Source organism: Argentina anserina, chromosome 7, assembly GCF_933775445.1.
Source record: "Argentina anserina chromosome 7, drPotAnse1.1, whole genome shotgun sequence".
NCBI classification, from domain to species: Eukaryota; Viridiplantae; Streptophyta; class Magnoliopsida; order Rosales; family Rosaceae; genus Argentina; species Argentina anserina.
In genome coordinates this window covers 23,902,518-23,927,745 of record NC_065878.1, presented here as the reverse complement: position 1 = coordinate 23,927,745, position 25,228 = coordinate 23,902,518, and the positions used below count along the sequence as shown (strand labels likewise).

Sequence of the window (25,228 nt, the reverse complement as noted above, 5' to 3'; positions counted from 1 at the left end):
AACCCATCACACAACGTGGATAAATAACATAAATGTCAATGAGTCGAACAAACAATATTATAAAAGAAAAACATATCTATATATGTCTAAAAGTTTGGTTAGGAAGAAGATTTTGTTTTATTAATCACTCCCTTTTTACACCTTGTGTGGATATAGGGAACAAATTAAACGTAGCTGATCTAAATCTGTCTTTCTAACTTTAGCGTTTAAACATTTCCTATCTACACTCTCATTTATAGTTAGTTTCAACAATCCAATTAACAAATTTTATTTTTTTAAACATCTAATTGGGAGCTTCTATTTATATCTCCAAAAACGGTATTTGGACATCCTCACTTAGTAGATCTCCTATTTACTTTTACAAATACTTAAAATGCTATTTAGATCTCCATACTTTTATGAAAAATGTCTATAATCAATATATCATTAGTAAATATTAGATCTTACGATATATTAATATATTTCCAATTATTTCTAATCTATCTTCTCAAATTTATTTTCTCTATCAATCCTAAATTCATAACTAATAATATTTTTTTTTCATTCATTTATTTGAAACTCACTAGATAGTAAAATCAACAAGAAAAATTATAACATCTATTGAACAATTTTTTTTGTCTCAAATCCTAACTTAAGTTTATCAAAAATTATATGTAACTTTTCAATTGATACATGAACATTAATAATATTATTTATTGTACTTTTTAACAATAAAAAATAAAAGTAAATAAACTATCTTATTTAATTTATTATTCCAAAATTAGGTTTTCATGAAATAAATACATAAAAATAAAGGATTAACAAGAAATGAAAAAAAATCATTTATATTCGCTATTTAAACATAGATAGGTTGATAATTCTCTTATTTTTTTGTTTTCACTCTTATATGTCTATTTAGTAATTTCACATGCGTTAAAAGGTCAAAACGAACTTGAAAAAAAAAAGATCTAAGTATTGTATTAGGAATAGAAGTTCCCAATCTAATTAACAAATTGTATTAGCATTATAATTGTTTTTCAAGGCCCAACTCATGCAGGTCGATCAATTTAGAGAGAGCCCAAAATCAGGGAAAAGTGGAAACTGCCCATAACTCGCATAATCCACGGGGTCTCTGCTCTGGCTCGTGACCGCTGCCGAGTCGTTAAGAGGCTCGAGAAAGCGAAAACGACATTATACGCACTCCCCCAGCAATGATTCCCTGCGTCGCGCTCCCACCGACATGCCGTGCAGTTCCCGCTAAGCCGGCCTTCTATTTTAAATCCAGTCGCTCTCACACCGACACGCCATCATCCTACTTAACCCCCCGGCACCCCAAACGCCGTCGTATTGACGCCCTAAACGAAAATTTAAATTTTTCGCTGAAAAACATAGCGAAAAATTTGGGAACGGCAAAAATTCGCTCCTGCCGTCTAAATAAAGCTAAACAGCAACAACTGCGTCATTTTCTCTCTCTCCTCCACTGGGCGCTCCTCTCTCTCTCTCTCTCTCCAAACACTCATCGTTTCAATTCTCTTTTGAATCCAATTAGGTTTTTTGGTTCAAATTTCCTGTACAAAATCCTGGATCCCGATCTGCCTCTAGGTCCTTGCTCTCTTCCTCTCCTTCTGCATTTGCGTAGATCAGATTGCTGGGGCCAAGGAACCAAGCAGAGATAGCAAGCAAGGCTTTTTTTTTTTTGGGGTGAGAAATGTCGTCGGAGGAAGAGAAGCTTCTGAAGGAGGCGAAGAAATTGCCGTGGGATGATCGGCTTTTTCACAAGAACTGGAAGGTGCGAAATGAAGCCAATATCGACTTGGCTGCCCTATGCGACTCCATCACCGATCCAAAGGACCCTCGCCTTCGCGAATTCGGTAATAGCTTCACCGGAAAAACTGTTTCCGATTGGCGGCGATCTATTTATTTGGTTGCTCACAGTTTTAAATTTTTTATATATTTCTGGCTGTGTTGGATAGGTTCGTTTTTTAGGAAGACTCTGGCGGATGCCAATTCGCCGGTGCAGGAGAAGGCGCTTGATGCATTGATTGCGTTTTTGCGGGCCGCCGATGCTGATGCTGCTAGGTGAATGCTTTTCGAAGCTTTTGTTGGAGTTGATTGGCTGGTGAGGTGGTTGAGTTTTACTTTATGCGGTCTATTTTAAGCTGTGTTTACTTGATACAGGTATGGGAAGGAAGTTTGTGATACAATTGTTGCGAAATGCCTCACTGGCAGGCCGAAGACGGTGGAAAAGGCGCAGGCTTCCTTTATGCTTTGGGTCGAATTGGAGGCGGCGGACGCTTTCTTGGTAAGTTGTTGTTCTTGTTTATGTGGAGAGTGCTTTTTAGTATTAAGACATTGCAATGGCAATGCGGTGTGGTGGAGGATTAGTAAGTTGCGAAGCAGCATTGGATGTGTTATAGTAGCTGAGTAAGAGACTGGTAATGAAATATGAAGTAATGTAGTATTAGTAGTAGCAGGAGTACGATGTGAAGGGCTGGGTTTGTTTCCACGAATTGCATTATACCTGGCAGTTGTTTCTCATTGGTGGTCCATGCAGCTCACAAAGTCATGGAAGAACCTAACCTTTTTTCACGAGGAGACTTTCCTTAACGTCTGATTTGATAGTGTTGAAAGGCTTGGGCTGATTATTTAAAGTTAGACACCAATATGCATTCTATATGCAAGAGAGTGATGAAAATTTTATTTCCCTACTTTTGGTTTAAGAAGAATTCAGAAATTTGTGGTATGTGACATCACTGACATGTATCTAGTTGAGGTCGGACTGTTCTATGTAAAGCAATTCAAGCATCTATATATAGGTTGTTTACTGGTCACTTTGGGTAGTTGAAAACAGGTAAGGAAATGTTGAATAAGGCAAACATATACTTGGATTGAAGTTGTTATCTGTATGGCAGGGGATCTAGTAGTGGGGATATAAGTGGTTTTTATGTTACCTTTACAGTCTGCGTTTGATATGAAGCAGTATGATTATCTTCTGTTAATTTGGGACCTTTACATAGGTTGTGGTTTATTGTAGGATGCCATGGAGAAAGCAATAAAAAACAAAGTTGCCAAAGCTGTTGTGCCTGCAATTGATGTCATGTTTCAGGCCTTAAGGTATTCAGATTGAGATTTATTTTCTTAAAATTGTTTTATTAATGTATTGATTTCTTTTTCTAACTTGTGTCTTTACTATATTGGAATAGTGATTTTGGCTCAAAAATAATTCCTCCAAAAAGGGTCCTTAAAATGCTTCCTGAACTATTTGACCATCAAGATCAAAATGTTCGTGCATCTTCTAAAGGACTTACTCTTGAGCTTTGCCGTTGGATTGGAAAAGACCCTGTGAAATCAATATTGTTTGAGAAAATGAGGGATACGATGGTAGGTTCATATCTCAATGTGTTTACCTTTTTTTTTCTTTTCTTTAATGGTAAAAAAGCTAATAACATTTCTCTCTTTTTTACGAAGAAAAAAGAATTGGAGGCTGAGCTCGTCAATGTTACTGGGATGGCCAGGCCATCTCGCAAAATCAGGTGAAAAATTTGCTGTTAAATGTTTTAATATCTGAATCTAGCACACTCTGCTTGGTGATTTCTTAATCTACATTGTTTTATTATATCTCTTTATTAGATCTGAGCAAGACAAGGAGCCTGAAAAGGAAGTTGTTTCTGAAGTTGTTGGTCCTGGTGTTTCTGAGGAATCCTCAGCGGATGGTATGTGATTGACTCCTGTAATTGGCTCCTCCAAAGAAGTGTTGTTATGTTAGAATTATCTTTTTGCACATTTACTTATATGTCTACTGTGTATGTGGATTTTCAGCTCCTCAGGAAATAGATGAATATGAGCTTGTTGATCCTGTTGATATATTGACTCCTCTGGATAAGTCTGGATTTTGGGACGGAGTGGTTAGTGTCATTATGCCTTTTTTTTTTCCACTATGGATTTAAATTTGGTCTTACATTCATCAGCAAATGTACTTTCTCAGCATATAAGTGATATAACTATTGTTAATTTATTCCTTCGGTTTTAGAAAGCATCCAAATGGTCAGAGAGAAAGGAGGCTGTTGCTGAACTCACCAAGCTTGCTTCAACCAAAAGAATAGCTCCTGGTGACTTCACCGAAATATGTAGGACATTAAAGAAGGTAATTTTTTATCTATTTTTTAGCTGGAGCACATAGTTTCATCTTCCACTTCAACAGTATCCTGTGGTAATATAAGCACACAGTTTCTCTCTCTCTCTCTCTCTCTCTCAAATCTATGTTTTCAGTGGACTATCTTTTCGTGCAGCTTGTAACAGATGTGAACATAGCTGTTGCAGTTGAAGCTATCCAAGCTCTCGGCAATCTTGCTAAAGGCCTTAGGACTCACTTTTCTGGGAGTTCACGTTTTCTATTGCCAGGGTTACTGGTAAGTTTGTTTTATGTGTTTTCATTGGGCAATGAAGAAGCATACTTTAAAAGTTAATTCTGTGTGCAATTTTGCAATTAAACACTACTATACACGATTGTAAAAATCAAACTGAGAAATGAGTCAGGTGTGGCTATTTTAGCTTTATCTGACTGGTGTTTTAATCATATTGTATCCATCCTTTACCAGCCAGATAGTTGTGTACATGTTTAGTCATTTTTATTTCTTAAACTCTCATTTTGGGAAATGTGGCAGGCATGTGCCAAATTTTAACTCCTTGTACCATTACTGGTTTTAACCAAATCAATTTATGTTTTCTTTGAACTTTTCAATGTGTATTTATGATATTGTTAAAAAGGTCTTTCAACTTTGTTTTCAGTGTGTCCTCGCTTATGTAATTCAACTTAGAGTATACTATCTTTCACCGACTAGAAGATCTAGCTCATTAATTGCCCACCTTTTCATTACTGTTTATATAGGAGAAATTGAAAGAGAAGAAGCCAACTATGAGTGAGGCGCTGACCCAGACTCTTCAAGCTATGCATACAGCTGGCTGCTTAAATCTCGTTGACATTGTTGAAGGCAGGTTTCATATTCAGTAACTTACTCATCATTTTTGCATCTAATTTTCTATTTATTTATAATTATTTTCTGTAGCATCTTAATGATGATTATTTTTCGAATTTACTGATTATGTCTTGTCATCATGTAATGCTATTTTCATATCGGATTTGTACTTTACTATGTGTAGTCTGTGGTTGTGGCTAATGTATCATACTTCTGAATTTTGCAGATGTTAAGACAGCAGTTAAAAATAAAGTACCCCTTGTGCGATCATCGACTTTGAACTGGGTGACATTTTGTATTGAAACAAGTAACAAGGCTGTTGTTTTAAAGTTACACAAGGACTATGTTCCTATATTTATGGAGGTCAGTGCACTTTTACATGAGGATCTGATGTTATTTATTTGCTTTTCAGTTTTCACCTGCATTTTTTGCTTGAAAATGTTTTTAAGCTTAATTTTGTTGTTACATAAGTTACATCTAACATTAAAAACTTCGGACTATTTAAAAAAAATCCTGTTTTGGGCTTCACGTGGTTTTGGAATTAGGACTGGTTATGTTCATAACACATCTGATTATTGTTTCAATAACAGATTGAGAAAAGTTCTGAAAATCAAGCTCTTGGCCTTTATTGATTTTGGATTGGATTTGTAAGAAGCTAAATAAGTGTAGTTTAAAACATTCGAGACGAACAAAGCTTATTCTCTTTAGAATCACTTAATTTAACTGATTCGGTTGTGTTTACAATTATGTTATGGTTAAACTTAAAGGTGATCTGTATTTCTCTAGTGCCTCAATGATGGAACCCCAGAAGTGAGGGATGCAGCCTTTTCAGCTTTGACAGCCGTAGCTAAGGTATAATTTTAATGCATTGAACTGGTATATTTTCTTAACTCTAGGCTTGAGGCTTAAATACAGGGATTAATAGTTTTCATTTGCACTATGTTCATTTTCTTTAGTCGGTTGGTATGAGGCCTCTGGAGAGGTCCCTGGAGAAACTTGATGATGTCAGAAGAAAGAAGCTCTCTGAAATGATTATGGGTTCTGAAGGTGGTACATCCACTGCTACAAGCTCAGGTTTGTGTTTCTGTTATGGTACATGTAGTGATCATATAGATTAGTTTTCAAGTTTGTTTGTTTTGATGTTTTCTCTTTGTTTTTTGTACATCTTCATATGCTAACTACAGTTCAAAGCTCAGGTGTTACTGCAGCTTCTGTGGAGGTGGGTTTCTTGCCTTCAATTTAGGGGTTTAAGTTTCATGTCTGTATACTGTCTGCATTTCGGTTGCTATGATCCAGTCTTATTATCGTCCCTTGTCAACAGTTGATTGGACGCAAATGTTTCAATTATTTTATTCCTATATTCTTTCCATATTTTGTTTTCGTGATCCTGAAGGTGTGTTTGTTATCTTTATTGTTTGCAGACATCAGACAGTTTTGTACGAAAGTCGGCTGCCAGCATGCTTAGTGGGAAGAGGCCTGTTCAGGCAGCTGTGAGTTCTATAGCTCTTATCTTTTTGTGTACTTCGTAAGTTTAACAATATCAGTGGTTTTTAATTTGCATGTTGATTGACACGGTGTTTTGATAATAGCCTGCTAAACAAAAAGGGGGAGCTGGAAAATCTGGTGGCAGTAAGAAAGAAGTAACTGTACAGCCTAAAGCTTCCAAGTCAGTTGAACCACCTGAAGACGTTGAGGTATTTGAGTGCTTTTGTGGTTGAAGTGCTCCTTAGTTTTTTTATTACCCTAGTTTTTTACTGTCTTTTGTTTGTAATGTCTTGCAGCCAGCAGAAATGAGTCTGGAAGAAATTGAAAGTAGATTAGGTACGCTTATACAAGCGGATACCATTTCTCAATTAAAGAGCACTGTGTGGAAAGAACGGCTTGAAGGTTGGTGATGGTTTTGATTATGAAGGTCAAAGCATACAGAATTCTTGTTTTGTTTGAAGTGACCATAACCGCTATACAATTTTGTTGCAGCCATATCCTCATTTAAACAACAAGTGGAAGCTTTACAGGACATTAACCAGTCAGTTGAGTTATTAATTCGCTTACTCTGTGCTGTCCCTGGCTGGAGTGAAAAGAATGTTCAGGTATTCTATTTGTTTATTTTTCGTAACAGACCTATTACTATCTTTTTCTCTGCTGAAATGTGATAAAGATTTGTATTTCTGAGTTATGCAGGTTCAACAACAGGTCATTGAAGTTATTACCTACATATCTTCCAGTGCTATGAAATTTCCAAAGAAATGTGTGGTACTTTGTCTGCTGGGTGAGTGTTTTTTCATTTAAATTACTTATCAGTCTCTCTCTCTCTCTCTCTCTCTCTCTCTCTCTCTCTCTCTCTCTCTCCCCCCCCCCCCCCGGCTTCTGTTCTGGAATGTAGATTCAAGCTCTTGCATTTATATTGCAATAGGTATAAGTGAGCGAGTAGCAGATATCAAGACTCGGACTCATGCCATGAAGTGCCTGACTTCATTTTCTGAAGCCATAGGTCCAGGATTCATATTTGAAAGAGTAAGTTCTTATTCTTTTGTTCATTTCGCACTTTGTATTCTTTATTGTCAACCCTCTTTAACTTATTTAGCTCTTTTGTAGCTTTACAAAATTATGAAAGAACATAAGAACCCTAAGGTTCTTAGCGAGGGAATATTGTGGATGGTTTCAGCTGTTGAAGATTTTGGTGTCTCACACTTGAAGCTTAAGGTGTTTAATTTTTTTTTTTACTTTTAAAATCTCTTTTAGTTATAGATGTTAATATGTATTACGTTTACAGGATTTGATTGATTTTTGCAAAGACACTGGACTGCAGTCCAGTGCTGCTGCTACCAGGAATTCTACCATAAAACTTTTGGGTGTTACACATAAGTTTGTTGGTCCAGGTGACTAGCCATTTCAGTTTGAACACCTTGTGTTAATAATCAGTCTCATACTTTCATATAGTTTATGCTAACGGTATATAGTTTGCAGATATTAAAGGATTTCTCACGGATGTCAAACCTGCACTACTTAGTGCACTGGAAGCGGAGTATGAAAAAAATCCATATGAGGTATGCTAAGTTGTTACTCTGGTTTACATAATCATTTGTTTTTCTGTTTATGGGTAACTTATCCCTGTTTCATTTTCTAGGGTGCTGCAGTGGTATTGAAGAGAAATGTTCGAGCAACAGAATCTACATCAGTTTCTGCTGGTGGGTTGGATAGTCTTCCGCGTGAAGATATTAGTGGAAAAATTACTCCTACTCTGCTGAAAAATTTGGAGAGCCCTGATTGGAAGGTTTGTTTGTACATTTTATAATCTCTATGCTGTACATGGCAGTTGTATTTAGAACTAGACCTTTTATCAAGAGCCATATTGATTCTGCCCCTTTTTCATTTTAAGGTTCGCTTGGAGTCAATTGAATCTGTAAATAAAATTTTAGAAGAGGCTAATAAGCGAATCCAGCCAACTGGAACTGGTAAGAGTATCTTCATGGCAGTTGTTTTGGAATCTGACACGAACTTGTTCAAGTGCTTCTACATAATGATCTCTATATAATGAGTTCTTCCCCATTTTTCTTCTTTGCTGCCAGTGGAGTTATTTGGTGCCCTAAAGGGGCGGTTATATGACAGCAATAAGAATCTAGTTGCAGCAACCTTGACTGCCATTGGTAATATTGCATCTGCAATGGGAGCACCAGTTGAAAAGGCGAGCAAGGTTTGTTTATTTGCAAGATCAGAAATGTTAAGACATAAACAGACTTATAGTATTTTCCTTGAGATAGTTGAACAATATCTTGTCTTTGTTATTGGTTACTTGCAGGGCATTCTGTCAGATATTTTGAAATGTATTGGTGACAATAAGAAGCATATGAGAGAATGCACTTTAGCTGCTTTAGACTCATGGGTCTCTGCTGTTAATCTTGATAAAATGGTAACTGACTTATCTTACATGTGTTGTGAAATTTTGGTTTTCTGTCAGGTACCATAACGCACTCTTGTTGTTGATGTAGGTTCCTTACATCACGGCTGCTATAACAGAAACCAAGCTTGGTGCAGAAGGGCGCAAAGATCTTTTTGATTGGTTGACAAGGCAACTTTCTGCGCTAAGTGATTATAATGATGCTGTACAGCTTCTGAAACCAGCTTCCTCTGCTATGACGGTAAATTCTAAATGCGACACTCTTGGCTTAATTGTTTCATGGCTTTAACTATTTATTTACCAGATTACCCACATGGCCACATTGAGAACATTTTGGAATGAATAAAGACTTGGACACACATGCACACACAAATATATTAAGATGAATAAATGCACACAGTAACACACCACTCTTATAATTTCTTTATTGTCTACTTTTTATAGGATAAATCTTCTGATGTTCGTAAAGCAGCAGAGGCATGCATTGCTGAAATTTTGAGAGTTAGTGGACATGACATGGTAAGTTTGCTAGAAGCCTCTAGTACTCTGTTCTTTAGCCTCTACTGCTCTTTTCTTTTCATGTGACAATTGATTTTAAATCTTTTCTTTATTTCTTTGGTTATTACCCAGGTCGAGAAAATTTTAAGAGATATTCAAGGCCCAGCTTTAGCTCTTGTTCTTGAACGGTTGAAGCCTTTCGGGTCTTCACAAGGTGTGTATATTGATTGCCTGGTTCTCTTGTGTTTTGTTCATGATACTTAAGACTAATTTGAACGGTTTCCCCTGAACAACTTTTATATTGGTTAAAGCAATATCAACTGTACCGACATCTAAAAGCATCCCAAAGGTCGGAAAATCTGCTTCCAATGGAGTTGTAAAGCCTGGAATGAAAGCCATATCTTCAGTATGCCCCTCTTTTACTTGCGGTAATTTTTTTTTGGTGTAATTAGATTACTAATTGATTATCCCATGAATTCCAGAGGACTGTTGCAATGAAGGGATCAAGATCAGGTCCGATACTATCTGTCCAAGATATAGCCGTCCAGTCGCAGGCCTTGATAAATGTTAAAGATTCAGTTAAGGTACGTATGGAAATAGCATGGAACTTTTAATTTCTTTACTAGTTAGGTACACTGACTGATTGTAATTTAAACTCCAGGGAGATAGGGAGAGAATTGTGGTTAAGAGGTTCAAGTTTGAGGAGCCACGAATAGAACAGATTCAAGATCTTGAGGTTTGTATTTGTACATTTTCACTAATTAATTTCTTGTTTATTTCATGGTCATTGATTTGATTTACATTTGTGTTTTATGCAGAATGATATGATGAAGTACTTCAGAGAGGATCTGCATAGGCGGCTTTTTAGTACAGATTTTAAGAAGCAAGTTGATGGGCTCGAGATGCTGCAGAAGGTGTTTTCCCCTCACTCTTAATTTCTGTGATTTATTTCAAAGCTTTCATTGCGTAGCTTAAAATTTATTTACTGTCTATGCCAGGCACTTCCAACTATTAGAAAGGAAATGATTGAAGTTCTGGATATAATGCTTAGGTGGTTTGTTTTACAATTTTGTAAGTCAAACACAACATCCCTGTTAAAGGTATGGTATTTTTCTGTGCATTGTGGTTTTCAAACTTTAGAGTTTGTAGGTGTGTTGCATCTATTTAACTGCATATCTTTTATCTCACAGGTGCTGGAATTTCTTCATGACCTTTTTGACATGTTTAGAGATGAGGGATACATGTTGACTGAATCAGAAGCCGCAATTCTCCTTCCATGCCTAATGGAGAAGGTTGTTACCTTTTCTTTTATATGCCCAATTTGAGCAGCAAACCTTTATGTACACTCTTTGATTTGAATCTGATTTTATGTGCAGCTTGGACATAATGGTTCTGGAGTACGAAAAGAAATGAAGGAGCTATCCAGACAAATTGTGGAGGCATATACTGCAACAAAGAGTTTACCTTATATTTTGGAGGGATTGCGTTCTAAGAACTACCGAACACGAATTGAGTGTGCTGAACTTGTTGGATATTTGATCGATCATCATGGAGCTGAGGTAAAAGTAAAGAAAATATTTTCCTTTGTGTCCCTTTTTATTAGTCTTTTATACAGTGGTGAGTGTCTTATGCATTGGTTGTTGAATAAGACATTAACATATTTTTTTTAGCAGATAAGTGGACAATTAAAATCTTTGCAAATTGTTGCAAGCTTGACAGCAGAAAGAGAGAATGAAATTAGGAAGGCTGCTCTAAATACGCTGGCTTCTGGTTATAAGCTTCTTGGTATGTCATGTTGTTATGTAACAATTGTAAGGTTTTGATGACTTAAACTTGCAATTTATTATTTGCAAGTTTCTCATATGTTCTGTTGTAATTGTATTTTAATTATTTACTCTTCTTAGGGGACGACATATGGAGATATGTCGGGAAGCTAACAGGTGCTCAGAAAAGCTTGATAGAAGAGAGATTTAAGTATACGGTCTGTACATAGTTGTGCTTTGAAGTTACATAGTATAGTTGACTGCAATTTGTTTATGTTCCTAACAGCATGAGTTTATGTTTTATATTTTTTAGGTGAAAGACATGGAGAGAAATAAGGAAGGAAAGCCTGGTGAAGCGAGGGCTTCTTTGAGGCGTTCTGTCCGGGAAATTGGGTATGCTCTTGACATGTATTTTTAAAACATAGTTTGTTACTATTTACTGTTTATAATATTCAAATTTCTGTGTTTACGTTTTTGAATGGTCCATTATGTTTTAGCTTGCATGTGATACAGAGTCGGAGAAATTATTACATTTGACTAGTTTCTGTAGCTTTTAATGTTCGGTTAGAAAGAACATGATAGAGCAGAAAGTATATTTGTATATGAAGAAAGATAATTTTGCATAAGCCTCAACTATCATCAATTATATTTTCGGTTTATTGCTTGCCAATAGGTCTGATAGAGCAGAACAGAGTGGGGAGGTTGCACGATCTGTTGCTGCTCCAACACTTGCTAGGTATTTCAACAATTGCAGTACTATTTGATGTTATCCCTTCTTTTTCTTCCGCTGCAATTACTGTTCTCAATATATCTTAATGATGTTGATATCATTTTTAGGGGCGATTATGCTCATTCTGAGATACACAGAGAGAGACAGCTGATGCCTCGTGCATTTTCTGCTGTTAATGGTCCAACAGACTGGAATGAAGCTTTGGAGATAATTTCTTCTGAGGATCCTGATCAGGTGTGCAAATTGTTTTGTTTTTTGTGCCATTTGTGGTTGAGTAACTTTCGGTTCCATTGTCATGATTATTTGTTATTTGTGGACTGTGGTCAACAATGTCTAATGGTATTCTTGGCTGCTTCACCTATGTTTATGCGGTGCTTGGTTTCTGCATGTCCTTTTTTTTTTTATCATATACTTAAACTGAAGATTATGCTCTGAGCATATATGTTTCTGTTCCAGTCGGTTGAAGGAATGAAAGTAGTGTGCCATGAGTTGGCACAGTCATCCAATGATCCAGAAGGCAGTGCCATGGATGACTTAGTCAGGGATGCCGATAAACTTGTGTCGTGCTTAGCAAAGAAGGCAAGTACAATAGCCGTTCCATTTAATTTCTCATGCTTTCCATTATGCTGTTGCCTGCTGCTATTTCATATATGGCCTCAATTGAAATTTACCAGCCTTTTCTGGTTTCTTATTTGGGTCTTGAATAGGTAGCAACGACTTTTGACTTCAGTTTGACAGGAGCTTCATCTAGGTCCTGTAAATATGTCCTGAACACTCTAATGCAGGTAGTTTACTAATTACTGTGGAGATATCATTAATGCATTTATTGTAAACATATTATTCATGCGTGTAGAAAGTTATTACACGGGCAGCCAGAATAAATAAAAGTTAACTAATAAATTGTAGGAAGTTCATTTGTGCTCCAGGAAATTTTTTTTGGCTTAACAATACTATCTTTGACTTCTCTTCAGACGTTTCAAAATAAAAGATTTGCACATGCTGTCAAGGAAAGTACTCTTGATAGTCTAATCACTGAGCTGCTGCTCTGGCTTTTGGATGAGAGGGTTCCCCATATGGATGATGGCAGCCAACTTCTGAAAGCGTTGAATGTCTTGATGCTAAAGATTCTGGTAAGTGATATTGTTTTTGCATTGCTCCCATTCCTCAACATTTTTGGTCTATTACAGCAGTTGTTGTAACTAGCGATTGTATCTGCAGGACAACGCAGACCGAACTTCCTCCTTTGTGGTTCTTATCAACCTCTTACGTCCTTTAGATCCTTCAAGATGGCCTGCGCCTGCAATGAATGAAACATTGGCTGCCAGAAACCAGAAGTTCTCTGATCTGGTTGTCAAATGTTTGATCAAACTTACAAAGGTATTCTGTTGCCTGGCCATATATTTTGGAATAATAATTATTGTCTTTTACTTTGAGTTCTGTTGTCTATATATATATATATATATATATATAAGTATCCCACATGCACCTATACTGGCACATGATTCAAATCTGTTAGCGGATGCCTCAAAATTTGCTTGATCTTATGCTCTGAAGAGTTCTTGAACTTGCTAAATAATACCTTATCTGGATAAACGCTAATACAATAAAGAGAAGATTCCTAGGGTTATTATTCTAAAGAGTCAAAGTCTAGTGAGGGAACTACATCGGGAGGATAATTATACAAAGTACAGGTCAAATCATTAAAATCCGTGTGCTGTTGAGTAAGAGTACAATGAAGCAAGGTTGATTTCTCCAAGGAACTTGAATTGTCTTTATTCATTTGTATTAGCAGAAGAGAGTTTGTTTAAATTTGAAGCTGCTGCAGAGTGAGTGGATCTTTAAATTTGTGGAATCAGCTTGTAATACTATAACCAGGCAAGCAGCTGCAATTGCATTGCCCTTGCTTTAATAAACCTAACAGATGCTTACCTTGTATTAACTGCCCAATTAATACTAGTTTCCTCCTTTTCCTAAATATTTGTGAAGCATCAGTAAGAAACCTTTGATGGCTTGAGAAATTTCATTCTGAAGCATATATCTATCTCTCTGATCCCTAGTTTTCCAACAGATTAAAGATTTATCTGTAAGATAATGATGAGAACTATGCCAATTGGAAGTATACCATGGAACCAGATTTCCAGAAAATATGAAGTTGATGAAATAAATGGTCTTACCATGTTGACGAGGCAGTAATTTGATATTGTTCTGCTTGTTTTTTTTTATTTTTCTAGTGGGTTCTGCTTTGGTTGGTTAGTTCTATGGTTTCACATTAATACATTGCCATTGCGTAAATCATCCTTTCTCCTGTGGTAGGTACTTCAAAGCACCATATATGATGTTGATTTGGACCACATCCTTCAAAGTATCCATTTATACCTTCAAGACTTGGGGATGGAAGAAATCCGGAGAAGGTATGCTACATATGGTGACTATATTTCCGCTCTAACTTGTTTCATGCACTGATTTCTTCTCTCCTGTCTTCTGTATTATTAAACATATTAGAGCCGGTGCGGATGACAAACCATTGCGCATGGTGAAAACTGTTCTACATGAGCTTGTGAAGCTTCGTGGAGCTGCAATTAAGGGTCACCTGTCTATGGTTCCGATAGACATGAAGCCCCAGCCAATTATTCTTGCTTACATTGATCTTAACCTTGAGGTAATTTTATATAATTGTACCTTTCCTTTTATATTGACAAACAAACTTTTAATCACAAACGAAAAATACATACTTATAACTTCTAATTTAACAGTCATCTTTTATTTTTATTTTTTACTTTGCCTTTTTATATTTCATAAATGTTATTGGAATAGGGACACTGATTTATCATTGTTTGCTGCATTTAAAAACTGGGCAGACTCTAGCAGCAGCAAGAATGCTGACTTCAACTGGGTCTGGGGGCCAAACTCATTGGGGTGATTTAGCAGCTAATAATCCTTCATCTGCTACACATTCTGCTGACGCACAATTAAAGGTATTGCAACTTCGTACCTTTATCAAAGTACAGTTATTTATATTTAAATATGTTTATCAATTTTCTTTTCTTTCTAAAAATTGTTCTTTTGGCTTCACTTTTACTTTCAGCAAGAACTTGCTGCCATTTTCAAGAAGATTGGTGACAAGCAGACTTGCTCTATCGGTCTATATGAGCTTTATCGTATAACACAACTCTACCCCAAAGTGAGTTATTGATTACCTCGTAGCATGTTTTTGACTTGGTTTAGTTTCCGCTTTCAGTAGGACTTTTGATTGGTTTCTGAGCATAGATATGCTGTGTATGTTTTATTTTAGGTTGATATATTCTCTCAGCTCCAAAATGCTAGCGAGGCTTTTCGGACATATATTAGAGACGGTCTAACACAGGTGTGCCTCGTTAATAGTCTACCATTATAATGTTTCTGTCTGCGACTAAAGTCATTATTCCTATATAGTAAATTAGGTCTATAATGTTATCAAAATTTAGTTAAAGAATGTTTGGTTGCAGATGGAGAAGAATGCAGCAGCTGGAAGGACACCATCAAGTCTTCCAATGCCTACTCCTCCCCCAGCTTCCCTAAGCGCTTCTTCACCTGAATTTGCACCCCTTTCCCCTGTACACACTAATTCCTTGATGGATACAAAATCATATAATGCAAAATCTGAACCAACTAGCTTTAATCTGCCACCGGCATATGCTGAAGACAATAGGCTTCACAATGCCAATATTCCTAGAGGCATGGTCGAAAACTCGATGATCGACCCAAGGAATGAGAGATATATGGGTGGAGGTAATTCACGTTAGTGCCTTTACTTTTTCTCTTGCATCACTACGTCTGGTTTTTCTTGGTGACCTTAATGACCTTACCCTAGAACTCACCTTGGCAATGCAGTGACTAGTGGGACACTAGATGCAATTAGAGAAAGGATGAAAAGCATGCAACTAGCGGCAGCTTCTGGAAACCTGGATTCAGAAGCTAAACCATTAATGTATGTAAATGACGACCAAAATCAGGGACTCTCTGGCCAGATAAATCGGCAATCAGATAATCCCGTCCAAAGTGGGGTTCTCCCTATGGATGAAAGGGCATTATCTGGGCTTCAAGCTCGGATGGAGAGACTAAAAAGTGGGACAATTGAACCTTTTTAATGAAGAGATGTGAATTCGAACAGAATTCCTCAGATGATTTGTTTCATTTGCCCCATCAGGCCGATTTCTGTAAATGTCAGGGAGGCAATGCTTTCAGTATTGAGTCGCAGCTACAGACAGGCTGGTGTCTCGTGGCATCCTCAAAGGCTGACCGATTCCTTGGGGTATGTTTATTGTATACAGCAGCTGTGTCTAGAAACTTCACATTTGTATATTGTAGAAGCTTTAGCTATTTGCCTTTCCTTTAGTAGCGGGTATAGACCACATTTTTAAGGTCTTGAAATTTTTTGGCAGAGTTTTTGGGATATAGCACTGTCATGTGCTATTGGCTTCTTTGTACTGCCAGCCTTTAGAAATCAGTTTTATTGCTTCGGAAGCATTTAATCCTCGAGTATAATGCCTCCTAATTTAATACAAATGTACGCAACTTGGTCCATTTCAATTGATTGTTTGTGTTTTGTAAGTGCCTCAAACTCCTTATTCTTTGTGATGGTGTTATTATAATTTAGAAAGGAGTTCGGAACAGAAAATTGTTGCCTCATCCCAGAAAAGAACGATACCGAATCAGATTGTTTGACTGCTGGCATCAGGCAGCAAATTGAAGCTGCATTTTCCTCGCTAAAACATAAGAACTAATGGAATGTGTTAAACATTCTTTGCACAAAAGTGCACCTTTACTTTTCCAAGTGCAAAGTGACAATCTAGAACACCATTAGAGCGTCTAAACTGTCGTGCATTTAGATACTTTATTCCATTTTTGAGGTATCGGTCTCAAAATTTCCTCCAAGTTTCTGATGCGTAATACATTAACTTTGGCTACCCAGATTATAACTTTATGGAGTGTTATCAGACTTTCGATGGCTGAGACATGTTTCAATACGACTTACATGAACAATGAAGTGCATAATTCCGATTATTTAAAAAACTTGCGTTTTGGCTCCGCCTCAATTTTGGACTTCAGATAATACAAAAGCACTTTCATTTAAGTCCGAGATCATAATTAGTATAGTTCCTTCTTCTTCTTTTTTTGATAATATCCGTTTAAGATGATTCATGTGGGATCTTGATAATGTATCAGCCATTAAGCCAATGAAAAATTCATATATTTATTTTCATCTTACTAATTTCCAGATTCCAGATCATGGCAAATTGGTAACAAGACAAACCAGTGCAATAGGGATAATCGAATTTCATTTTTCACATATACAACCTTAACTGCAAGTTCTGCACTTTCTCCATCTTGTTGGCAGCGAAGAACTGAAGATACGAATCTTTGAACTCGGTTCATCCGTTACTTGTATCTCTAGAATCATTTGCAGGCAACGCATATTCACTTGTTAAGGAAGACCTAGCCTCTTCAATACCACAGTATATACTAGCATCGTTCTGATCATATGCCGAGATTTAGACACTTTTTAGTTGAGTAAATCTTTAGAAAAAGGAGTTTATCATTAACTAACATATAAAAATTTGTTTAGCATTATGGTCAATTTTCAAATATGAATGACTCTCAAGCAGTGCTTAAGCATATCTTAATTAGTTTGTGATCTTGGACAGTTGTAAATGTAGTTTTGCAGAGTCCAAAACACCGAGAGGCAGCTAACGAGAAGCAGCCATTTTCAGTGCTTCTTTTTCCTCGGTCGTGTCACGCATATTCTCATATATACCTTGATCCATCCCTATTGTTTTCATAAACATTATATTATTGTACATATAAATAAACTGAAATTAGCTTAGCTAGCAACAATTACAGACACCTCTAACAGTTATCTGCATTGTTATTTAATACATATAACACTACATTTGCATATTGCATGCATAATGGTTCAAACTCAACCCCAGGAAGAACTCATGCAGAATATGGAAAAGAAGAAACAAGTAATCGATGAGGATGATGAGACAAAGGAAAGCTCATCCGGAGCGTTAGGATTTGGTAAGCTGCTAAGCTATGCCGACGGATGGGATTGGATTATGATGGTGTTAGGCACATTGGGTTCTGTTGTCCATGGTATGGCTTTTCCAGTTGGATATTTACTGCTTGGCAAAGCACTCAATGCATTTGGGAGCAATATTAACGACACAGCTGCCATGGTTAAAGCGCTGAAAGAGGTAAACTTTTCTGGAGAACTAAACGTTTTTAAAAAGTATAAATTGCTTGTGAGAGGGGTTTACTCATGGGTGTGTTGATTGTTTGTGTCCATTTGTTCAGGTTATTCCATTTGTGTGGTACATGGCCTTTGCCACATTTCCGGCTGGAATACTTGGTACGATTCCTTAACCGATCTGCAACTTCTGTGAAAATCACATACTTATTGGTGACTGTCCTAATCCTCCATGCATGGCGTACATCATGGATCTCGCAGAGGTTGGATGCTGGATGTATTCAAGTGAAAGACAAGTTGCACGTCTAAGGCTAGCATATCTAAGAGCAGTGCTCAGCCAGGAGGTTGGGGCATTCGATACAGACTTAACCAGTGGAAAAGTGATCACCGGAATTAGTAACCACACTAGTATCATACACGATGCAATCGGAGAGAAGGTATATATAGTTATATATACACGTACACACATGTGCGTATCCCAGTCATCCTTGCTTTAGTTACTCAACTTACAAGTTTTTCATGATGCACTTACAGTTGGGGCATTTTCTGTCATGTTTGGCAACTTTCTTTTCGGGAATTTTGATTGCTGCAATATGCTGTTGGGAAGTTGCACTGCTCTCCTTGTTGGTTGTTCCTTTGATTTTGCTAATTGGAGCCACTTACACTAAGAAAATGAACGCCATCTCGGCTGCTAGGATGCTTTACCTGTCCGAAGCTACCTCTATGGTAGAACAGGTAAAGATCATGTTAATTTCCAGTAACAATTTAGTACTCATATCCATCACACTAAGTCACTAACTGATCATATTGCTGCATTCCAGACTATATGCCAAATCAAAACAGTATATGCATTCGTTGGAGAAAACTTGGCAATCAAATCTTTCTCAAACTGCATGGCCAAACAGTATTTGCTAAGCAAAGGGGAGGCTCTAATAAAGGGAGTTGGAACAGGAACGCTTCAAACTGTGACCTTCATTTCTTGGGCCATCATCATTTGGGTTGGTGCTGTTGTGGTCACTGCCAAGAGGGCAAGCGGTGGAGATATTATAGCGGCTGTCATGAGCATTCTCTTTGGAGCCATGTAAGCAAAACATTTCCACTCTGGTGATAAAGATTCAATATAAGCTCACTAGTCATTAGCTTATTTGTATGAATTTCAGATCACTCACTTATGCTGCGCCAGACATGCAAGTCTTTAATCAGGCAAAGGCTGCAGGAACAGAAGTTTTCAAGGTGATTAACAGAAAACCAGCTATAAGTTATGATTCACCAGGGAAGGAACTTGATAAGGTTTACGGCGACATAGACATACATGATGTTTACTTTACCTACCCTTCCCGACCTGACAGAGCCATCCTTCAAGGCTTCTCACTGTCAATCCCAGCAGGAAAAACAGTAGCCTTTGTGGGTAGCAGTGGCTGTGGAAAGAGTACGATCATCTCACTAGTCGCAAGATTCTATGATCCTGCAAAAGGTTTGTACATGCCCTCCTTAATCTTTAACTTGTTAACACAATTAAGTAGGCAAGTTTTTAGTCCCATATGCCTAGATTAATCTTTCTTATTCAGGGGAGATTCTGATTGACAATCACAACATCAAGGATCTTGACTTGAAGTTCCTGAGGAAAAACATTGGAGCTGTTTCACAAGAACCATCACTGTTTGCGGGCACTATTATGGACAACATGAAAGTTGGTAAGATGGATGCAGAAGACGTAGAGATCCAGAAAGCATCAGTGATGGCAAACGCACACACTTTCATATCCCAACTTCCGAATCAGTATTCCACAGAGGTCAGCTACTCAAATTATTCACTCGCCAAGGCAGAGTAACAATATGTTGATACATGTTATATGACACTTATTTTGTACACTTTGTCTGAAATGCGGTACAGGTAGGACAAAGAGGAGTCCAGTTATCTGGAGGACAGAAGCAGAGAATCGCAATAGCGAGGGCCATTCTTAAGAATCCTCCTATTCTTCTCCTTGATGAGGCAACAAGTGCTCTTGACTCCGAGTCGGAGAAGGTGGTTCAAGAAGCCCTTGACAAAGCTATGCAGGGTAGGACAGTCATCTTGATTGCACATAGACTATCCACTATCATTAATGCAGACATGATTGCGGTTGTGGAAAATGGACAAGTTACGGAGACAGGAACTCACCGAAGCTTACTTGAAAGCAGCAAATTCTACAACAACTTATTTAGCATGCAAAACCTCAATTCAGTTCACGAATCAAGGTCTATTCACACTTGCAGTCTTCATTTTCTGTAGCTATATGTGTAGAGACATAGATATCTAACTTTTGTCATCGTTTGCTGAATGACTAACAGAGAAGATGGTCCCTCTGAAAGTTCTGAAAGCATCCACCAAAAGAATTCACCTGAACAGATAAGACAAGCCAAGGAGCCCCACAGCGACCGGTATCCTAATGAGCCTCCCAAGCTAGAAGAGGAAATAAGAAAAAGAGCCATATTCTTCAGAATCTGGTTTGGTTTGAAAAAGAGAGAACTGATAAAGATAGCTCTCGGTTCGTTTGCAGCAGCTTTCTCAGGCATATCAAAGCCTGTCTTTGGGTATTTCATTATAACAATAGGAGTGGCATACTACCACCCAGATGCTAAAAGAGAAGTCTCAAAATATTCAATCACCTTCGCTCTAATCGGATTCATTTCATTGTTTTCTCACACCTTGCAACATTACTTCTTTGGAATGGTTGGAGAGAAGGCCATGACAAACCTGAGACGCGCGCTCTACTCAGGTACATCTATATATTCACTGTTTCATCATTTCAAGTACCCATGATCTATTCCAGTAATGCAATGTTTCGTCTTCAAGAAGGTATTACAAATAAAAATCTAAACATTAAAAACAAAATCTTGCAGGTGTACTAAGCAATGAAATCGGATGGTATGAGAAACCTGAGAATGGCATTGGACAGCTCACCTCAAGGATCATCAATGATACTTCAATGGTTAAAGTGGTAATTGCTGATCGGATGTCTGTCATTGTTCAGTGCATTTCCTCCATTCTGATTGCAACCATTGTGAGCATGGTTGTCAACTGGAGAATGGGATTGGTAGCTTGGGCTGTGATGCCTTGCCACTTCATTGGTGGTCTCATTCAAGCCAAGTCTGCAAAGGGTTTTGCTGGAGACTCAGCTGCTGCACATAATGAGCTTGTCTCTCTTGCTTCTGAGTCTGCACAAAACATAAGAACTGTTGCATCATTTTGCCATGAGGATCATATACTCAAGAAAGCTGAAATATCTCTGGAAACCCCCAAGAGGAGGAGCATGAGACAAAGTATCAAGTTTGGCATAATTCAGGGAGTTTCTCTTTGCTTATGGAACATTGCACATGCTGTGGCATTGTGGTACACTACAGTTTTGGTTCATAAGAATCAGTCCAGCTTCAAAAATGGCATAAGATCATACCAGATTTTCTCTCTTACAGTACCTTCAATCACTGAGTTATGGACATTGATTCCTACTGTCATCTCTGCCATCAATGTGCTTACTCCTGCATTCGACACCCTGGACCGCAAAACTGAAATAGATCCATCTACACCAGAAACTTCAAATCAGAATAGAATCAATGGGAACATTGAATTTGAAAACGTTGAGTTTAATTACCCTTTGAGACCAGAAGTGACTATCCTGCACAACTTCAGTGTACAAATTAAAGTTGGAACAAAGGTGGCTCTTGTCGGTCCAAGTGGAGCAGGAAAATCTTCAGTTCTGGCCCTTCTGCTAAGATTTTATGATCCCTTGAAAGGAAAGATACTCATTGATGGAAAGGAGATAAGGGAATACAACTTGAGATGGCTGAGAACACAAATAGGGTTGGTGCAACAAGAGCCTCTTCTTTTTAGCTCCTCAATAAGAGACAATATCTGCTATGGGAGCGAAAGTGCTTCTGAAACTGAGATTGTGGAGGTATCAAGGGAAGCAAACATTGATGAGTTCATAAGTAATTTACCCGATGGATATGAAACAGTTGTTGGGGAGAAGGGATGCCAACTTTCAGGAGGACAAAAGCAAAGAATAGCCATAGCTAGAACACTGCTAAAGAGGCCTGCAATTTTGCTTCTGGATGAAGCAACAAGTGCCCTTGATGCTGAATCTGAAAAATCTGTGGTGAGTGCATTGGAAGCGATAAATTTGAAAAAGAAAGGAGGCCTGCTGTCGAAAACCACACAGATTACAGTTGCACATAGGCTATCCACAGTAATAAACTCGGATATCATTGTTGTCATGGACAAAGGTGAGATTGTGGAAATGGGTTCCCACTCAACCCTAATAACAGCATCTGAGGGAGTTTATTCAAGATTATATCAGATACAGAGCATGACAGAGGAGTGACATATTACATACTGTTATCTTTAAAGTGTGCAAACACCAAGGAACTTACAACAGCCTTTGGCCTATATGTCTTTCAGAGTTTAATGTAATAGTACGGTAGTAGTTAGTCAGTATAATATTGATAGAGGTGGAACAAAGTCAATAATAGAATAAACTGTAGAACAAAGTTGCAAAATATTTTCCTATATATCAATAAATTAATAAAGGCTGTTCAGGTTACAAAGTCAGTATACATGAGAATAAATTCGCATCAAAGTAGATCATGGTATAGCTCACAGAATTTAACCAAGACACCCGAGATTCAGAGCTGGCAAAAGATCAGAGCTGCATAGGAGTGATTCCCCAACTTTCTGTTCCTCTTGTACACACAAAATTCTTTGAACAGTAAAGCATTTACACAAAACCAACCCTCATTGGTCAACAAGAGCTCAGCACATATAGTGCAACCTTCTAAGCATGCTTCGAAGTCTAAACTTTCTCTTTAAGGGAGGGAAAGAAGCCTCAGAACAGTGAAGTTTCATCCTTCAGATATCCAGATTCTCTTTTACTATGCAATTTCCCAATTTAAAAGTAGCATATCCACTGACAAATAATAATGTTGAACAGGGTCCTCTAGAGTTCATAAAAAACACTATCAACAGTCTTTAGCAACTCCACTTCATCTCCACTTGAAATGCCAGGATCAATATAACACAACTGAAACAGAATCATTGCATCAATCCTAATCTTGAAGATAAATGAAACCAAAGAAATGTGTTGTGTTCCATTAGCCATTACCTGGTACTGTGGCTTTCTCAGCGTGTGAACCCCTCTTTTTATAAATTTCTGCCATCCTCTCTTTGCCTTCAGCGATCTTTCCAGGTCTGCCGTTCTCTGTAATCATGTGGCAGTCAAAAGCAATTGTATTTAGCAATCAACTTTAAGACATAAGATAAAGGTAAGATGCCACACAGCTTTCACAAGGGACAGAAGATTACATGACCAGGATCAAAAATTAAGAGAGTGTACTGCTGCATCCCGTTAGGTTGACTTTTTACTTGAATCCCAACAATGGTTCTTGAATGCCCATCGTGTTGAAAGTACAAGGGTCTGCTCAAAGAACCACTCTACAAATTAGGACAGCATAAAACATAAACTGCTAAATATTACAAAATGTTCAAACAACGAATTACTGGGATAGAGAAACTTACGTTTTGTGACTAACAATGACCCGGTGACCGCCAGTCTTGGTGATGTTACCATCATTAAAATAATTCCAGATCCAATCCATGAGAACCTGATGACCCTTGCTTTTCCCTGGATACTTATTTCCCGAATTATAAGTACTTTGGCTAGTGGAACAACTTGACTTTTCATGGCAGCTGGAACTGGCTTGGTTAATATAGAGACTCCTTTCTGGCAAATATCTATCCATTGGTCCACAAATCTGAAGTGCTTTCCTCTTTCCACCATTATATATTCTCTCTATTTCTTCCGCACTTGAGCCAGGAAGAGAAGGATAATATTGTTCGAGTTCCTTAGGACCAAAATCCACAATCCTTGCTCTCAGCCCAAAAGAACGGAAAAGGGCAGCACATTCAGTTGTTCAAATCCATCTTCTCAAGCCGTAAATTTTATTACCAAACTGATCAGAGCCAACTGCATCAAATCCCTTTTCCCAAGCAATCTCAAGCCACCTTTGTAGTGAAGGGAGATCAGGTACAAATCCTGCACCTCCAAACAAAACATCCCGACTCTCTTGCCTTTGCATAAGCAAATGAGAGCTAAGCATTTGAATGTTACGCCACCCACAACCCCACCCAGAATCCTCAGATTGAATGCTCTGAACATGATCAGTATAACCACACAAAATACTGGTCGTATTTCTAGGTTCTAACTCCAAACACTCTCTCAGCATAGCCATCACACCACCTTTAATCTCATGAAAAGTGGTTCTAGTCTGTAAAGCAACCAGGCAGGAGATACTTTCCTCCATGCTACATTGTCCATCACTTCTCGCGAACGTTTGATTACTCTGCGCATATATCCATACAAAACTTAAAACTTCCTGACTGAGCTTCAAACTCCATTTTCGAAAAACACCAGTAGGACAAAACATGGACTTTCTTCCTTCCCCCTTATAAAGCCGACAAAAAAAGTCCTATCTTTCTCATATCAAAGAACGCAAAACATCTAAGAACCAATTCATGGTGTACATTAACATATCATAATCTAATCTTTCAACACATCAGTACATATTGACATCAGAACCAAAGCACAAAACTTTTTCTTAAGCTTTGAACATAATCAATTAAATGTGTACATCTAAAAATGATAATCCAATCTTTCAACACATAAGTTCATATTAACATAAGAACCAAAGCATAAACTTTTTTCTTAAGCTTTGAACATAGCAACAAAAACATGAGGAAAACTAAAAGGAGAAAGTGGGGATTACCATGGAAGGTGGAGAAGAAGGTGCAAAAGCAAGTTGCTGGGCAAACTCCAAGTCCGTAGCCAGTTGCTCATCTTCATCCTCAAAGTGACTATTGGCATGTCTGCAATTCACAAAACCCACAAAAAAAAAGACTTAAACTTTGAACACAACAAGTTGTGATTCTTGTAGCAAAAGCAGTGAAAAGGTGTCGACTTTGCATTACCGTTCAAGTTGTGAAGATGGAACAGAGAGATTACAGATGGGGCAAGACGACGAAGCCATGGCACTGATGCGACTCAATACCCCAATTCAAAACCCTCGCTCTCGTAATTTGAATTGTGTTTCATCTTGACCCGAACCCGCTTATATTATGGGCTCC

At 37.7% G+C, this 25,228-nt stretch overlaps 3 protein-coding genes across 4 annotated transcripts; 2 read left to right on the top strand and 1 right to left on the bottom strand.

Annotated features, from left to right (window-relative positions):
• The first annotated feature begins 1,434 nt into the window (after positions 1-1,434).
• On the top strand, positions 1,435-16,432 carry LOC126804100 (protein MOR1). Of its 2 annotated transcripts, none has more exons than XM_050531874.1 (54): positions 1,435-1,850; positions 1,953-2,058; positions 2,158-2,281; positions 3,014-3,093; positions 3,183-3,360; positions 3,448-3,512; positions 3,610-3,692; positions 3,799-3,884; positions 4,010-4,123; positions 4,269-4,388; positions 4,868-4,970; positions 5,182-5,318; positions 5,742-5,807; positions 5,912-6,029; positions 6,140-6,174; positions 6,377-6,445; positions 6,545-6,649; positions 6,737-6,842; positions 6,933-7,045; positions 7,137-7,224; positions 7,369-7,469; positions 7,551-7,658; positions 7,729-7,834; positions 7,923-8,002; positions 8,083-8,229; positions 8,335-8,410; positions 8,525-8,649; positions 8,755-8,865; positions 8,945-9,094; positions 9,298-9,372; positions 9,484-9,565; positions 9,663-9,757; positions 9,834-9,935; positions 10,013-10,087; positions 10,170-10,265; positions 10,350-10,451; positions 10,542-10,643; positions 10,728-10,910; positions 11,025-11,136; positions 11,256-11,332; positions 11,428-11,507; positions 11,788-11,850; positions 11,952-12,078; positions 12,301-12,423; positions 12,552-12,629; positions 12,816-12,974; positions 13,063-13,221; positions 14,158-14,255; positions 14,347-14,503; positions 14,703-14,819; positions 14,930-15,025; positions 15,137-15,208; positions 15,330-15,612; positions 15,715-16,432. In XM_050531874.1, the coding sequence occupies exons 1-54, from the start codon at positions 1,688-1,690 to the stop codon at positions 15,969-15,971; spliced, it is 6,033 nt and encodes a 2,010-aa protein (XP_050387831.1). In that variant the 5' UTR covers positions 1,435-1,687; the 3' UTR covers positions 15,972-16,432. The 2 variants fall into 2 exon arrangements, with proteins under 2 accessions (XP_050387831.1, XP_050387830.1); XM_050531873.1 differs by having other exon boundaries at positions 15,330-15,621.
• A 1,376-nt stretch (positions 16,433-17,808) lies between these two features.
• Positions 17,809-22,495, top strand: LOC126801857 (ABC transporter B family member 19-like). Its single transcript, XM_050529331.1, has 10 exons — positions 17,809-18,080; positions 18,181-18,235; positions 18,335-18,510; positions 18,608-18,808; positions 18,895-19,154; positions 19,234-19,547; positions 19,642-19,865; positions 19,967-20,310; positions 20,404-20,831; positions 20,956-22,495. The coding sequence occupies exons 1-10, from the start codon at positions 17,823-17,825 to the stop codon at positions 22,431-22,433; spliced, it is 3,738 nt and encodes a 1,245-aa protein (XP_050385288.1). The 5' UTR covers positions 17,809-17,822; the 3' UTR covers positions 22,434-22,495.
• A 27-nt stretch (positions 22,496-22,522) lies between these two features.
• Positions 22,523-25,202, bottom strand: LOC126801858 (uncharacterized). The gene is given in 6 exon segments (XM_050529332.1): positions 22,523-23,129; positions 23,211-23,306; positions 23,411-23,522; positions 23,624-24,447; positions 24,871-24,970; positions 25,073-25,202. Coding segments are annotated over 6 exon segments (1,275 nt in total). The 5' UTR covers positions 25,132-25,202; the 3' UTR covers positions 22,523-23,045.
• Between the last annotated feature and the right edge of the window lie 26 nt (positions 25,203-25,228).

Excerpts from the sequence above, each read along its gene's own strand:
- LOC126804100 (XM_050531873.1), top strand. The coding sequence starts at position 1,688 with ATGTCGTCGGAGGAAGAGAAGCTTCTGAAGGAGGCGAAGAAATTGCCG. Across the intron at positions 1,851-1,952 it reads CCCTCGCCTTCGCGAATTCG|GTTCGTTTTTTAGGAAGACT; the intron begins GTAATAGCTTCA and ends TGTGTTGGATAG. Across the intron at positions 9,373-9,483 it reads GAGTTAGTGGACATGACATG|GTCGAGAAAATTTTAAGAGA; the intron begins GTAAGTTTGCTA and ends GTTATTACCCAG.
- LOC126801857 (XM_050529331.1), top strand. The coding sequence starts at position 17,823 with ATGCAGAATATGGAAAAGAAGAAACAAGTAATCGATGAGGATGATGAG. Across the intron at positions 18,081-18,180 it reads TGGTTAAAGCGCTGAAAGAG|GTTATTCCATTTGTGTGGTA; the intron begins GTAAACTTTTCT and ends CCATTTGTTCAG. Across the intron at positions 19,155-19,233 it reads AGCATTCTCTTTGGAGCCAT|ATCACTCACTTATGCTGCGC; the intron begins GTAAGCAAAACA and ends TATGAATTTCAG.